General features: G+C 36.4%; 1 protein-coding gene across 1 annotated transcript in view; it reads left to right on the forward strand.

Moving 5' to 3' along the window:
- Positions 1–17647, forward strand: part of SCCPDH (saccharopine dehydrogenase (putative)) — a 29982-nt gene extending 12335 nt beyond the window's left edge. The window contains exons 5-12 of the mRNA XM_043484547.1: positions 535–584; positions 6411–6541; positions 7194–7311; positions 8101–8220; positions 8311–8367; positions 14126–14237; positions 15675–15756; positions 17008–17647. Coding sequence (XP_043340482.1) covers positions 535–584; positions 6411–6541; positions 7194–7311; positions 8101–8220; positions 8311–8367; positions 14126–14237; positions 15675–15756; positions 17008–17113 — 776 coding nt within the window. The 3' untranslated portion in view covers positions 17114–17647. The remainder of the gene's footprint in view (positions 1–534; positions 585–6410; positions 6542–7193; positions 7312–8100; positions 8221–8310; positions 8368–14125; positions 14238–15674; positions 15757–17007) is intronic.
- The last annotated feature ends 4 nt before the right edge of the window (positions 17648–17651 follow it).

Genomic DNA, 17651 nt, shown 5'->3' on the forward strand with positions numbered 1-17651 from the left:
TTCTGGCCTTGGTTTTCTACTTTTTTACTCTCTACATTTTTATTTCAATTAAACAGCCTTACTTTAAGTATTTAATAAGCCATCACAAAGGCCCACTTTGGTAGGGTTTCTGTACATTTATTATAAGTCACTACTAATGAGTCTTCTTGAAAGCTTTCATATTGGAAAATAGAATAATTCCCATAGGTGTAGTTTTGAGAACTGATGGGCTTCCAGAATGAATGAGCTAAATTGTTGCCTTATTGGAAAAGATTTTTTGCAGTGGCGGTTTGACTGCTAGAAAACATTTTGCCAGTACCAGCAGTTAGTTTATGTTAAAGTACTTATTTTTGATAATTTATCTGGCTTTAGCTGCTCCTTAAATCTGTTTACAGTAACCTAATAATACTGTTATAGCACAGATTTTCCTGATTATGTCAGTTATAAGCTTAATAAAAATGTTTCCTAAATGAATAGGAATAGCTTATTATTATTTGTCGTGGGTTGGTAGATTTTTATTTGATTTTTACTTTTACCATTTTCCCCCTCTTCTAGGTACACTAACTGCTGTGGAAAGTTTCCTGACCATACGTTCAGGACCTGAGGTTAGTTTTTGTTTGTCACATGTTTTCTAAGTTAATATGAAAAAACATTTTGGAAATGATACTTGCCTGTTAAAAAGGTTTAGATTAATTAAATTGTATGTACAGTTGTAATTTTTAGGGCATGAAAGTCACTATGTTTAATTTTAAAAATTAAAGATTGCTGAGAATTATTTTGACTTAAAATAGGATTTATTTAAAACAGTTGCACAATTCATTATATTAGAATGAGCTACCTTCATCCTAACACTAAGCATTTGTCATTGTTATGTGGTGAAATGTTGTCACCCTAGAAAATTATCACCTTACTGCAGATCAGTGCGTTTGTATTATGTGCCTAACTTGGAGTTGGATGCTCTTGTGGCCATACAGGAAATATATGATGTAAATGTAATCTTACTGAATTTATGGTCTATTTGGGAACAAAAGATAATTGCATTTTAGGGATAGGACCATGTTTTGTGGTAGTACTTTTATTGCCATTAGTGTCTAACCCAATTCTGTGTCTATACTTGAGGCTTCATAAGTATTTGTTCTCTTTTTAAAAAAGTACTCAGTATTTCAGGTATTGTGTAATGCAAGTATATGTAATAGTGCAAGATAGTGTGACATATCAATGAACAACATGCAAACCCTTAAAGAGGTAATAACTTAGACTAGCAGGAGATGAGAATTGTTACTAAAAAGGTCAGGTGAAATACTGTAGGATTCTGCAACTGGGGACTGCATCTTCCTGGGAGGCCAGAAATCATGGAGTTTTTGGAGAAGCTGGGATATGGACTGAATTTTAAAGGTTGGTGCTGAGGAGATGTAGATAAGGGAGAGGAAATACTTTAATCAAGATGTAACTGTGGGATGGTGTGGAGCACATTTTAAGTAATGGGTCTGTTCCTTTGAATTATGGGTTCAGATTGGTGAACACAAAGAACTCTGTAAAACATGCTAAAATTTGTGTTACAAATAATATCCACTAGAGTATCAGAGGGAAGGGAAGTGATAGTAGGACTGAATAATTTGAGAGTGCCTCATGAAGGCCTTATTAAGTTGAACCTTAAAAAGTGAATAGCATTTGGAAGGTGAGAGGCAGCAGCCTAAAACAGAAGCACAGAAATGAGGATGAAAGATGTGCTTGGGCCTCTGGGGAGCGCGAGCTTAGAAAGCCAGCTCAGCCTGGTTTAAACAAAACAAAGGAGTTTACTGACTCTTGTAACCGAATGTCTGCAGGTAGACAGTATGGCTGGATCTGGATGTTCTGATGTTATCAGAGCTCATTTTTTCCCCTTGTCCTCTTGGCGTCTCTTCAGAGATTCTGTGTTCCTCAGTGGAGGCTCTCTCAATGGTGGGGAAGTGCTGGCGGCCGCAGATACACATTGTACTTAAGGTTCATGATCTCCCAGGAACAGCTGGCAGAGTTTGAATATGCAAAATTAGGGAAGATTACTCAAGTATTGGTTTATTTGGTCATTCTTGAGCCAAACAGTGAGACATGGGGTATAATGGAGTACTCAGATAGCCCAGGCCTGCCTGGGTCATGGGCCTCTGGAGGGGGGGATCATAGGAGCAAGCCCTTCTGAACACCATGGAACAAATTCCAAATAGGAAACAGAGTTTTGTAAGTAGAAGACAGGATAGCAGAATTAAAAATTTCCTGCAGGGGACCAGTGTAGAACTGACAAAAACAGATGTCCACTACAGGGAGATAATGAGAAAATAAGTATAGCTAAAAAAAGAGACTTCTTTTGAAAGAGCAGCAGGAGATGATCTGTAATACAAAATGATATACTGTCTCCTTCATATAACTGTTTTGAGGATTAAATTAGTCAATGAATATAAATCAGAACAGTGGTTGGCATTTAGTAATCACTCAATAAATATTGTTAAGTCCTGTTATTATAAGGACTCAAAGTTGGGGCTTAATCCAGACCAAAGATTTGAAAACATCAAAGTCAATGCAGCGTCTTCTCATTCCCCTTAAAGCAAAATATGGAGCCTTAATTTTCCAAGGTTGCACAAAGATAACTCCCTTGATTCTATGCATCCCTTGGCCCAGGATTGGTCTCCTCCTGCTCCTTCTCCTACTTTTCCCCTTAAGCTTTATTACTTTACATAAAAATTGAATCATAGACAATGTATTGGACAATAAAGCAAGATTCAAAGAATTTCAGAGGTTTCAAATCATATTCTTAAGACAGTGCTGTCCAGTACATCTTCCCACGATGATGCCAGTTTTCCATATGTGCTGTATAATGACTTCCATATAGTGCACTTCCATAGTGCAGCTCCAGTGCAGGTGTCAGCCCACAGCCTGCTCTTACGTGGCTGCAAGCTAAGAATAATTCTAATATATTTAAAGAGCTGTAATGGAAAACAAAGAAGAATGTGTAACAGAGACCATATGTGGCCTACACAGCCCAAAATACTTAGTTTGACCTTTTACAGAAATAGTGTGCCAGTCGTCGTTTTAGTGTATGTTTCAGTCTATAATACGATTATAGTCTAGAAATTATATACTAGAAATCAGTGAAGAGATAACAAGAATTCAGTCTCTTCACTTCTTACAGGTTTTTAGGATTTTCTATATACTCCTAAGTCAGTTTTGGTAGTTTGTGTCTGGTTTAGTTTCCTAGGACTGCCATAATAAAGTACCACAAACTGGATTAAACAAGGGAAACAGTGTTTAAGGCCAGAAGTCTAGATCTAGCTAGCAGTCTGGATCTAGATAGAAGGCTGGAAGTCCATGATCAAGATGTTGGCAGGGTTGGTTTCTTTTGAGGACTGTGAGGGAGCTCCATGCTTTCTCCTAGCTTTGGGTGTTTGCTGGTGCTCTTTGGTGTTCCTTTGTTTGTAGATGCATCACTCAGACCTCTTTTTCATTGTCACATGGTGTGTGTGCGTGTCCAGATTTCTCCTTTGTATAAGGACATCAGTAATTTTGGGTTGGGGGTCCACTTCCTCCAGTATGACCTCAACTTAACTAGTTAAACCTGCAACAACCTATTTCCAAATAAGGTACATTCTGAGGTGCTGGGGGTTAGGCCTTCAACATACAAATTTGGGGCAAGGACACAACTTGATCCATAACTGTGTCTTTCTGAGAATTTGTTCATTTCATCTAGGTTATCTAATTTGTTTGGCATACAACTGTTCATAATATTTCCTTATACTCCTTTTTCTTTCTGTAAGATTGGTAATGCCACTTCTTTCATTCCTGATTTTAGCAATTTGAGCCCTCTCCCTCTCTCTGTCTGTCTGTCAGTCAGTCCTGCTAAAGGTTCTTCAATTTGATGGATTTCTTTAAAGAACCAGCTTTGGTTTCATTGACTTTATTGTTTTTCTTTTCTTTGTTTTGTTTATTTCCACTCTAGTCTTTATTATTGCTAGAAGACTAGAATGGAAAACAAATATAAAAATCAGTTGCATTTCTATATACCAGCCACAGTTAGAAAATGAATTGTTTTGAAAAAGAGACCATTTATAGTAGCATTAAAAAATCAAGTACTTTAGGGGACTTCCCTGATGGTCCAGTGGTTAAGAAACTGTCTCCCAATGCAGGGGACGCAGGTTCAATCCCTGATCCGGGAACTGAGATCCCACATGACACAGGGCAACCGAGCCCATGCATAGCAACTACTGAGGCTGTGTGCTCTAGAGCTCGGCCCCCACAACAAGAGAAGCCCACACACCACAGCTTGAGAAGCCTGTGTGCTGCAACAAAGAACTGTTGCAGCCAAAACTTTAAAAAATTAAAATAATCAAATACTTAAGAATAAGTGATACAAAATGTGTAAGAGTTCTATGAAGAAAACTATAAAGTGTTATTGAGTGAGCTTAAACAAGGCAGGTAAATATAAGAATCCACCATATTCATGGATTGGAATACTCGATTTTGCTAATATGTCAGTTTTCCTTAAATTGATTTATAGTCCCATATAATTCCAATCAAAATCCCAAACAGGTCTTTTTTTTTTTTTTTGCTTGTTTTCTTTTAGTGTGCAGCTTGAAAAACTAGTTCTAAAATGTGTATGAAAATGCAGAGGGCTGAAAATAGGCAACACTTTCTTAAAGGAGAATAAGGTAGAACAATGCTCTTGAATATCAAGTCAGTGTAATATTGGCAGGGAGATAGCAATAGGTCAACAGAACAGGATGAAGAGCTCAAAGTAGTTTGTGCATATATGAGCACTTGATTTATGGTAGAGAGTTTTCAGGAGATGATGGGTATGGAGAAACAATGAAATTGGACTCATACTTTGCACTATGTACAAAATCAAGTTTAGGTGGGTTATAAGACCTTAATGAATAAGGCAAAACACTAAGCTTTTAGAAGGTGACATTTCATGGCCTCAAGGTCAGGAATGGCTTCTTTTTGCCCAGAAATATATTTTATTAATTTATTTTTATTGAGGTGTAATTGATATATAACATTATACTATTCAGATGTACAACATAATTCAGTATTTGTATGTATTACAAAATGATCACCACTAGTTAATATCTATCACCATACTTAGTTAACTAATTTTTTTTCTTGTGATGAGAACTTATAAAATCATCTCTCAGCAAATTTTTAATATGCTATATAGTATTTTTTATACATTTAAAAATTTTAGATTGAGTATTTTTTTAATCAAAGAAAATGTTATGGTCAGCTGCAGAGTAAAGAGGTATTTCTAACACATGATGAATCCTGACATCACAATTTTGAACAAAAGAAGCAAAACTCAAGAAATATACACTATATATTTCCATTTCTATAAAATTTAGAAACAGGCAAAATTTACTACACTGTCTAGAAATGAATTCTTAGGTGGTAAAACTGAAAAAAAAAAAAAAAAAAACAAGAATTTTTCTTGATTATCACAAAGGCAGGAAAGAAGGAGGGCTTTCTGGGCTTAAATAGATGTTAGCCTCATAATCACATTAAATTATGCTTTTATGTTCTGTGCACTTTTCTATTTTTTAGCAAAATAAAGGAAAAGGTTTTTTAAAAGAGATGTAGTTTTTGTCTTTTTAATGGCTTATTTGTATAAGAAGGTACTCAGGTTTTTAAAAAATCTGTTTTCCCCTGATTTTAAGATATCTTTGCAAATAGGTCAAATTGGCTAGGCGCAGATTGAGAATAGTTTCACAAATTAAACTCAGAAGACTTTTAGCTCTGTTTTAGTTTTAGCAAAACAGAAGTGATTAATCTGTAACAAAATGGAAGTTAGATTGGTATCTCTCCACCTTTCAGTTTCATCAAAGCTGTTATGTGAAAACATGAATCTTCTGATGGTTTTATTTCTTTTTTCCTGCTTAAAGCAATCAGTGATAGTTAAGTGAAAATGATGAAGTGAAACTCACTGGCTTGTTTATAGAGTATAAATAATGGTAGGAGGAAAGAAGAAAGGGCACATGTTGTAAATATGTAGTATGTAAAAAGGGTGTAAACAGTGAATATGATTGTACTAATGAATGTTACTGCTGCTGCTGCTGCTAAGTCGCTTCAGCCGTGTCCGACTCTGTGTGACCCCACAGACGGCAGCCCACCAGGCTCCCCCGTCCCTGGGATTCTCCAGGCAAGAACACTAGAGTGGGTTGCCATTTCCTTCTCCAGGTACTGCTGCCTAGCCAGTGATAAAAATTCATCTCAAGATTATTGAATTAGAGATTATGCCTTGCTCAAATAAGATGAAATGTTCTTTGTATCAATTATAAATGACTTGGTTTTACATTTTAGTAATTATCCCTTAAGACATGTATCTTTTTAATATTTTTTTTTTGAGTGCAGTTGATTTACAGTGTTGTATGAGTTTACATGTTTCTTTAACTCTTGAATTATTTTGTTAGGGGTTGTGCATTCATGATGGTACCTGGAAGTCAGCAGTTTATGGTTTTGGAGATAAGAGTAATTTGAAAAAACTACGAAATGAGTCAGATATGAAGCCTGTCCCAATTGTTGGACCAAAATTGAAAAGAAGGTATATTATCTCAAAATCTGTTCTTCAGTTTATCTAAGCCTGTTGTTGTTTATCTGACTGTTAATACCATATGCTATTTAAAAAGCCTGGAGACTTTCATAGTGAGTTCACTGTTGTTTTCAAAGATAAATAAAATATAATTAATATGTTACACTAAGTTTAGCTACTTCATATATAATAATACATTTGGATTCTGGGGAAAATTAGTTTTATGACTCTTCACCATCAGTATCAAAATTAAACATCAATTAAATTTTATACAATAAAAATCTGATGATCTTATGTATATTAATCAATATATTAATAGTATTTATATGTGAGAACTCTGAACTCAAGAGTTTGGCTATTGAAATGAGTGTTCTTTTTATCATTATCTGGGGAAATTGTTGGGGTACAAAACATGGTTAAATTATGTATGTGTTAAGTGCCCATGGTATGAAGAATACTAGTGTTCTAACTTGTCACTTATTTGGGGGCAAGTGTAGAGAACAAAGGATGAATACTAAAGTAAATTTTAGTGAAGAGCAGATCTGCCATCATTATTGTTATCATCAATTGCCTCAGCAAGAGTTAAGGTTTTTATTCAGAAATTTACCAGTTAAAGTTGTGGTCACTGTAAATGGAAAAGATGCAACATGGGTCTGTCTTGCAGGTGGCCAATTTCTTACTGCAGAGAACTCAACAGTTACTCCATTCCTTTCTTGGGAGCAGATGTGTCTGTTGTGAAGCGAACTCAGCGTTACTTGCATGAAAATTTAGAGCAGTCACCTGTAAGTGTATATGATTTATTTTTTAATAAAGAGTATTCTAGTTTGTTTCAGTTCCTCTATCAGCTTAATGTGGGATTTTTATGTTTATAAATCCAAGAGAGAAAGAGTTGAATAGTGCATCATTCAGTTTCTGGGAGCATAAAGAATTAGTAGTGTAGAGCATTTTGCATTTTATGGGGGTGGTAATAGCCTCCTCCCACAATTCAGATCTGACCTTCTGAATATATTTTTTACATGAGACAGTAGAAGCAAGTTCAGTGCAGGAAATTCTGGTGTTGTAATCACCCAGCAGTCCTGTTGAGAGCTTCAGCTGCTAGAATACTCTCTCTGTTGCTTATGGAGATGTCTGGGTTCTTCTCTCTTCTCTCCTTGCTACCTCTGGAGTCCCACCCTACCACCCCTCCTCAATTGGTGAGGGAAGTCATTATTCCCACTGCCAAGACTTGAAGAGGAAACTATTTAAGTTAAAAAAAAAAAATTTCTTAAAGAGGTTGTAAGTGGAGTATACATTCTATAATGTATAATTGTTAAACTCAGGTATATGATTATGAACTTTTCATATTTGTATTTAAGCAGGAGGAGCTAATTATTGTTTGCAACAATTCCTTTTAAAAAATGTCCCTGTAGTGTCTGTTTTCTGAACAAGCTTTTAGAACATAACACATTCATAAAGTGAAAATTGCTTTCATTTGATATTTCTGACTATAGAGTAAGTTATTAGTAGCTAACATTTTTGTATTACTTGGTCTAAGAAAGGCATAACATCCTGATTTTATATTCTTCATCTAGGTTCAGTATGCTGCTTATGTAACTGTGGGAGGCATCACTTCTGTTATTAAGCTGATGTTTGCTGGACTCTTCTTTTTATTCTTTGTGAGGTTTGGCATTGGAAGGCAACTTCTCATAAAAGTAAGTAAGTTTTTATGAAATTAAACCTATAGAAGTATTTTCTGTGAATTTTAAAAAATACAACTAAAGGTATTTTTTTTCCCCCTTTAGTTCCCATGGCTCTTCTCCTTTGGTTATTTTTCAAAACAAGGTCCAACACAAAAACAGGTAACTCTTTCCTTTGTATCTAGGTCTCTAAAATAATATTTTTCTTAATTTTGTTTTCACTTTTCCTCAGTGCAGTGATAATAATAGCTAAGACTTGATGAAGCACTTACTGTGTTTCAGACATTCTTATGTTCTTTATATACATTAGATTACTGAATCTTTTCAAACACTCCTTAAGGGAGGTGTTATATCCATTTTATAAGTGAGGAAAATAAGTAACAGAGAAATTTGCCAAAGTCCTGTAGTGAGTAGATGGCCAGGCTACAATGAGAACTGAGCTGTTTGGCTCCAGAAATTGTGCTCTCTTTACATCATAGAAATTTCAGATTTTTTACTCTTCAGTTTTACTCCTTCATTATCTCATCCTTTTTACCTCCTCTGTCCCTCTCCCAAACTTACTTCCTTTTTCCACTTTCACACACCCTGGATTCCCATGGTAGGTAAATTGAGTTGTCACCTGTCCAATATCTTCAATACGACTGCTTTGGGCACTTCAAATATAACGTGTAAAATCTGAACTTCTTTCCATCAGACCCTCTTCTTCCTTCTATGTTTCCCATGTCAGTTGGTGGCACTATCATCTGCCCAATCAAGAACGTAGGCATCACTCTAGATTTTTCTCCAAATCCATCACAGCTACCTTAGTTCCCTCTCTCTTCTCTCCTGTCTCCCTTCTCCACCATTTCCTTCTAATTGTAGTAAAATTAAAATACGCATGACATAAAATTTCCCATCTTAACCTTTTAGTTCATCGGGGATACAGAGGGCTGATTGTATATACCCTATTTTGCTTATCCACTCATCTGTGCATTGACATTTGGGTTACTTTTATCTTTTGTCTATTTTGAATAATGCCTTTATGAAATTGAGTGTGCATTAACATCACTGAAGAGCCTTCAAAAAGTCCAGTGCCCAAGCCACATTCTACACCTGTCAAACCTGCATCTCTGGTCATCCATTTTGGGCTCTCTCCCAAAGCTGAGATATCTGCTGTGAGGTCCCACGTCACACCTCCTGAATCAGAATGTCCAGATGCCAGGGTCACAACGTGTATTTGAAAAAAGCTCCCTGAGTGATTCTGATATATAAAGTCCCAGGTCTAAGAGTCATTGCCAAAGCAGTAAGTCAGGGAAGTATTTTAAAGAAGGTGATAACAGGGTCAGATTTAATTGTTTATTGAAGTGTAGTTGATTTACAATATTGTGTTAGTTTCAGGTATATGGCAAAGTAACTTAGTTATACATATATATATATTTCACATTATTTTCCATTATAGGTATTGAATATAGTTCCTTCTGTTACACAGTAAATCCATGTTGCTAATCTATTCTGTGTGTAGTAGTTTGTAGTTGTTAATACCCTACTCTTAATTTATCTGTCCCCCCTTTGCTCTTTGGTAACAATAAATTTGTTTTCTATATCTGAGTTTGTTTATATTTTGTATCAGTTTTTAAATTCTACATATAAATGATATCATATATTTGTCTTTCTCTGTTTGACTTACTTCACTTAGTATGGTATTCTCTAGGTCCATCCGTGTTGCTTCAAAGAGCAATATTTCATTCTTTTTTTATAACAGTAATATTTCATTGTATATATACATATCATGGGCTTCCCTCATAGCTCAGTTGGTAAAGAATCTGCCTGCAATGCAGGAGACCCAGGTTCATTTCCTGGGTCTGGAAAATCCCCTGGAGAAGGAAATGGCAATCCAATCCAGTATTCTTGCCTGGAAAATCCTATGGACAGAGGAGCCTGGCGGGCTACAGTTCATGGGGTCATAAGAGTCGGACACGACTTAGCAACTAAACCACCACCACCACCATACGTATCACATCTCCTTAAGCCAGTTGTCTGTTGATGAACACTTGGATTGTTTCTGTGTCTTGGCTATTATAAATAGTGCTGCTATGAACATTGGCATGCATTTATTTTTTGAATTAAAGTTTTCCTTTATTCTGGATATATGACCAGGAGTGGGATTGCTGGATCATATGGTAGCTGTTTTTAGTTTTTTTAAGGAACCTCCATACTGTTTTCTATGGAGGCTGTACCAATTTACGTTCTCACCAATGAGAGAACATACAGTGTTTATCTGTCTTACTTTACTTGAAGTCCATCCATGTCATCACAGATGGCAGGATTTCGTTCTTTTTTATGGCTGAATAAGATTCCTCTATGTGTGTGTGTACCTGTACACACACACACACACACACACACACACACACACTACATTTTCTTTACATATCAGCAGACATTTAGGTTGTTTCCGTATCTCAGCTATTGTAAATAACGCTGCAGTGAACATGGGGGTGCACATATTTTTTCAAATTGGTGTTTTTGTTTGCTTCAAATAAATATCTGGAAGTAGACTTGCTGGATCATATGATTTGCATTTCCCTGATGATTACTGATATTGAGCATGTTTTGTTAGTCACCTGTATGTATTTTTGGAAAAATGTCTATTCAGGCCCATTTTTAATCAGATTGTTTGGTTGAATTGTATGTATTTTTGTATATTTTAGGTATTAACTCCTTATTGGATACATTTTTTGCAAATATCTTCTTCCATTCAGTAGGCAGTCTTTTTGTTTTGTTGATAGTTTCACTGTGCAAAATTCAGTTTAATGTAGTTCCACGTGTTTATTTTTGCCTTTGTTTCTCTTGACTAAGGAGACATCCAGTAAAATACTAAGACCAGGGAGGGGGGATCGGGATGGGGAACACATGTAAATCCATGGCTGATTCATGTCAATGTATGGCAAAAACCACTACAATATTGTAAAGTAATTAGCCTCCAACTAATAAAAATAAATGAAAAAAAAAATACTGAGACCAGTGTCAAAGAGCATACTACCTATGTTTTCCTCTCAGGAGTTTTGTGGTTTCAAGTCTTATATTTAAGTTCGTAATCCATTTTGAGTTTGTTTTTCTATATGTTGTGAAACAGTAGTCCAGTTTGATTTTTTGCATGTAGCTGTCCAATTTTCCCAACACAGTTTATTAAAGAGACTCTCTTTTCTATTGTATGTTCTTGCCTCATCTGTTGTAGATTAATTGAACGTGTAAGTGTGGGATTATGTCTGAGCTCTCTATTCTGCTCCATTAATCTATGTGTCTGTCTTTTTTGTGCCAATACCATACTGGTTTTTGGGGGTCTTTTGGCCATGCTGCACAGCTTACAGGGTCTTATTTCCCCAACCAGAGGTTGAACCCATGCTCCCTGCAGTGGACCATGGGGTTCTAACCCCTGCACCGCCAGGGGGTTCTCAGTACTGTACCGTTTTGATTACTGTACTTTTGTACTGTAATCTGAAATTAGAGAAGATGATACTTCCAGCTTTGTTATTCTTTCTCAGGATTACTTTGACTCTTTGAGGTCTTTTGACTTCAAATTTAAGAATTATTTGGTCTGATTCTGTGAAAAATGCCATTGGTATTTTGATAGGTATTACGTTGACTATGTAGATTTTCTTTGGTAGTATTGTCATTTTAACAATATTAGTTCTTACAACCCAAGAACATGGTATATATTTCTATGTGTCATCTTCAGTTGCTTTCATTAGTGTCATAGTTTCTTGAGCACAAGTATATATGTCCTTGATTAGATTTATTTCCTGGTATTATTCCTTTTGATGGGATTGTAAATAAGATTGTTTTCTTAACTTCTCTTTCCGATTGTTGTTAGTATATAGAAATGCAATAAATTTCTGTATGTTAACTTTGTATTTATATCCTGCAACTTTACTGAGTTCATTTATTAGTTTTAATAGTTTTTTGGTGGTACCTTTAGTATATTCTATATGTAATATCATGACCTCTGCATACAGTGACAATTTTACTTCTTATTTTCCAGTTTAGATTCCTTGTATTCTGTTTCTTGTCTGATGGTTGTGACTAGGACTTCCAAATACTATGTTGAGTAGAACTGGCAAGAGTGGGTGCTCTTGTCTTGTTTCTGATCTTAGAAGAAGAGCTTTCAGAAAAGCTCTCAGCTTTTCACCACTGAGTATGCTGTTAGCTATGGTTTTGTTATATATGGTCTTTATTATGTTGAAATATGTCCCCTCTATATACACACTTTGTTGAGACTTTTTTTTAATAAATGGATGTTCAATTTTATCAAGTGCTTTTCCTGTGTTTGGGATGACTATATGATTTTTATCCTTTATTTTGTTAATGTAGAATATCACATTGACTTATTTGTGGATGTTGAACATGTTTGCATCCCTGAACTAAATCCCACTTAAGTATAATATGTGCTGTGTTGTGCTGTGCGAAGTCACTTCAGTTGTGTCCAACTCTTTGTGGCCCTATGGACGGTAGCCCACCAGGCTCCTCTGTCCATGGGATTCTCCAGGCAAGAATACTGGAGTGGGTTGTCATGCCCTCCTCCAGGGGATCTTCCTGACCCAGGGATTGAACCCATGTCTTTTATGCCTCCTGCATTGTCAGGCGGGTTCTTTATCACTAGCTTGATGGCCAGATCCTAATTATAGCTTATGGTCCATTCAATGTATTGTTGAATTTAGTTTGTTAATATTTTGCTGAGGACTTTGCACAGGAAGCTGAGGCTTCCCTGGTGTCTCAGTTGGCAAAGAATCCCCCTTCAATGCAGGAGACCTGGGTTCAATTCCTGGGTTGGGAAGATCTCCTGGAGAAGGGAATGGCTACCCACTTCAGTATTCTGGCCTGGAGAATTCCGTGGACAGAGGAACCTGGCGGGCTACAGTCCGTGGGATCGCAAAGAGTCGGATACAACTGACTGACTCTCACTTTCATTTTGCACTCATATTCATCAGAGATATGGGCTATAATTTTCATTTCTTGTAGCCACCTTGTCTGGTTTTGCCTTTAAATAATGATTTCTCCTTTCTGGTACCTACCTTACTTTTCTTTGTAATAAACTTCTGTATTAGAATGTATGTGTGCTGTGAGGACACACACGATTCAAAACCCTGGCCTCCTGCTCAGTAGGTTTAATAATGCTGTCCACTGAACTAGCCCTGTACTTCTAATTCATATTTCATATTGTTACTAGATCTCGTGTGTGTGTGTACACACACACACACACACACACACACAGTCTTCCCCCTTCCCCTAAACTAAGCCCTAGAAGTGCCATATATTTTATTTTATAAATACTTTATGTCTCAGGGCCTAATATAATGTCTGACCTTTGGTTTATACTTAATAGAAATTTGTTCACCATGGCTTTGTTACCTTATTTCTAAGTTTAGTGATTATGACAGATGCTTGGATAAATCTTTCATAATTTAATTTTGAATCAAATTTTTATACTTCTAAATGGAGCAGTTTTGTGTCTATATCCTAGGCCCATATTACCGTTACTTGCTATTTTTGTCTTCTCATCTCAAACATATCTAAAGCCAGAGTAACATATTCTGTCCGAAAATAAAAACTACCTCCAGCTTTTCCTCTGAAACTGCCTGTTTTAGTGATGCTGTTCTTTCAGCCACAGCCTAAGATTCATCTTTCTTCTTCATTAAGACTCAGCTTTATTCCTCACTACCTCTGTCCCCAGAACATTACACCAGTCAACAAAACTTATGGTTCTTCAAAGAATTATTTGTTGTTCCATGCTTAGTTAAGGATGACAGGATATTCTAATAGAATATTGATTGTTGTTATCTATTAAAAATGTCTTATATGAAGTATAATGTTGATAGAATGTTTATTGTGTTCAAGGAGGAAATGACATATTTATTTAATAAACTCTTTGCTTTCTCTTCCTCAGATTGATGCCTCATCATTTACGATGACATTTTTTGGTCAAGGATTCAGCCAAGACATTTCTCCTGTTAAGAACAAACCAAATATCAGAATTTGTACTCAGGTGAAAGGACCAGGTATTTCACATGTGACTTAAGAACGTTTGGGAGTTTTATATTGTCTTGAGCTATAAAGTGGTGTGTTAGTCATAATTTCTTTCTAAAAGTTGTTTTAGAAATAAATTTGCACAGTTATTTAAGTTAATAATGATAAATAATTCTGTCAAAAGAAGGATTGGAATTATTGGTATCATTCAGTTTTATTGTTGTATCCCTCTCTGATTTTTTTTCTTTCAGCATGATTCAGTAATTCTGAATGGAATTTTTAATAAGAAGACAGGGGCTGATTGATATTTATCTGTTCTATGCTCATACTCAAGGGTCACTTTAAAGCCTTTTACTTATAACAGTAGTATAATTATATTCAAGGCTGTGGTCCAAGCTTTCTTTGGAGTCTGTGATCACCCTGACATTGCTTGTAAAATTTGTGCACGTGTGTGTTTTTCCAGGGAGGGTAAAAATTTTCATAGGTTGTTAAAAAAACTGTCACCCCAAAACATTCAGTAACTAGTACTGTAAATTTTAGAGAACTATACAGAGACAGTCCCACTGTGAGTTACATTTCATTACCGTCCTTCCTAATAGATCACAGGCATCTGTTGTACAGTTTTAATCAAGCCCAATAGCAAAGATATCTTTGCATCTTGCATTTTTTTCAAATTTCCACTTGGGTTTTTAGGATAAGCTATGTTCTTATTTGACATGAATATAAACACCAATGTTCTACTGGTTTGTAGACTTCTTTTAAAGTTACTTCTTAAAGTTAGACTTCTTTGAGAGTTACTCAGTTGTCCTTTAAGAAACTGAGTCTGTTTTTCAAAGTGAAGTTTAGTGTATTTGATTGATAAAGGTCAGTTTAGTGTATGAGTTGGGCTTCCCTGGTGGCTCAGATGGTAAAGAATCTGCCTGCAGTGCAGGAGACCAGGGTTTGATCCCTGGGTCGGGAAGATCCCCTGGAGAAGGAAATGGCAACCCGCTCCAGTATTCTTTCTGGAGAATCCCATGGACAGAGGAGCTGAATGGGTTGCAGTCTAAGGGGTCGCAAAGATCGCACAGTGTATGAATAAATCTAGGATCGTTGGTAAGAGTGTTGGCTTGAGCTAGCTGCCCGCATGTGATTCTGGTTCAACCACTGTCTAACTCTGTGAATGTGAATGAGGCACTTAACCTCTCTATGCTTCAGTTTCCTCATCTGTAAAATGGATATAAAATAGTACTAACCGTGTATGATTGTTAAAAGGATTAAATGAGTTTAATAGATTTAAAGCACTTAATACAGTTCCTAACACTTAGTAAGGACTATATAAATGTTAATTGTTATTTCTGTTATTTCATGAACAGAGTATTAAGGAAATTCTGTACACTAAGATATAAGATCTACCATTTGATTTTTGGGTGCTGTTGAATGTCTAGTTTATGGATACTTTCTTTTTCTTGATCACTGGTTTTCTGCAGAAGTTGGCTATGTAACTACCCCCATAGCCATGGTCCAGGCAGCCATGACTCTTCTAAATGATGTCTCTGATCTTCCTAAGGCGTAAGTCTGATTTTCTTCAAATTTAAAGATATCTTTTTCATTTATATTTAGCTTATTTTAGTTCAGTTTTCAGGCATTGGGTTTACAGTATGTTTGATCTGAAGAGAGAGGTGAACTTAAAATCGCGAAGACAGTTCCTTACTGACTTCTAGGAACAGTGCAGAAATAAATGAGAGGAGACAGAAGTTGAGAGCCATGTAAGTTGGCTTCAGTTCCTTCGAAAAATAACTTAGATCCAAAGTTAGCTACTCAAAAAAGGTCCCCGTAGTTCAGTGTTATTGGCAGGAGCCCTTAATCCATGCTGAATGATACCCAGCTGGCAGTGAATGCCTTGATTCATGGCATCCTGGCTAGATAATTATTAAGTGCACTATCTTACTGGAGGATTTAGCTGTTAGCCTAAAAGTAGGCCAGCTTTACAAATAAGCATAGGCTTGCAGGCTTAGAAACAAATCAGGTATGACCTGAAACTAGTAAGTAATAAACATAAAAATTATATGAAGTGAAACTTGATTACATTTTCTTCAAATATTTGTATACCCTTTGAAAATATTTAGCATTTTCTGAATGGTAGCCATTACATGTAAAAAAACACTTCTTTTTCATCCTGTTTGTCCTGTTTATGCTCTATCAGGAATTGATCACCTACATTTATTTTGTCCACGTGTGTATTTAGAGGCCTCCCAGGTGGCTTTGGTAGTAAAGAACCCGCCTGCCGGTGCAGGAGACAGAGACACGGGTTCAATCCCTAGGCAGAGACAATCCCCTGAAGAAGGACATGGCAACCCACTTCAGTATTCTATCTGGAGAATCCCAGAGGAGCCTGGCAGGCTACATACAGTACATGGGGTTGCAAAGAGTTGGACACAAGTGAAGCGACTTAGCACACACGCATGTGTGTATTTAATCTTCCCGAGTCTTAGGGCTGACTTTATAAACAGCAACTGTTACTTGGGTTGATAACCCTCCATGTGCCCCTCCCAACACACATACCAGCGTTGTGGAAACAGCCTCCTTATCACTGAACCAGTCTAGACAGGTTTGCTAGGTACTGGTTTCCTCTTGAATAATAGCTACTGTTCACTTGGCTGGTTTTAGAAATGGAACCGAAAACAGTCCATAAGGAAATCAAGAATCAGGTTTTTATAAGTCTTGCATTGATTTGAGAGCTAGCTGTCCCGCAGATCATACTAGCAGAGGAAGGGGCTGGAGCTGGGCATTGTGCACTGTTTTCATCCTGATGTCTTTCAGGGGTGGAGTCTTCACACCCGGAGCAGCTTTCTCCAGAACAAAGTTGATTGACAGACTCAACGAACGTGGCATTGAATTTAGTGTCATTAGCAGCACTGAAGTCTAAACATTTTAATAATTAATTGAAGTCATAAAATGTATGAATTAACATCTTTTTAATTTGATATGTTGAAATGCTTCTTTAAACCTATCTGACTATATGTGGAAAAGATTGTCAAATCTAAAATATCTATACATTAAAAAGCAGGAAATTGTACTAGCTTACCCTAAATTTCAAATCTTAGCTGATTTTTGTGATTTTATTGCTTTTGAGAGAAAACTTAATATTTGACTGACTTTTTCATTGAAGAATTCATGGTCATTTTTTATAAGTGAGCTGGCAGATGAGAGGATGGGATGGGTGGCTCTGTCTGTGTTGCTGACGCACCCAGGCTGGTGGTCATGTGAGATAGTGGCTGCTGTTTTCCGTCATGGTATCAAATGGGATCTTACTTTCCCATGAATTTCTCTGTATAGTGTAGGCCTTTGCCAAATGAAACTGCAGTTTTTGCTGTTTTAGCCTAGTTTTTCACCCATCTACACTGACTGATTTTGGACTCCTACCTAAGTTTAATAATAAAGGATTGTCAATTGAACAGTGGATT

Source organism: Cervus canadensis, chromosome 13 (assembly GCF_019320065.1).
Source record: "Cervus canadensis isolate Bull #8, Minnesota chromosome 13, ASM1932006v1, whole genome shotgun sequence".
In the NCBI taxonomy this organism is placed as follows: Eukaryota; Metazoa; Chordata; class Mammalia; order Artiodactyla; family Cervidae; genus Cervus; species Cervus canadensis.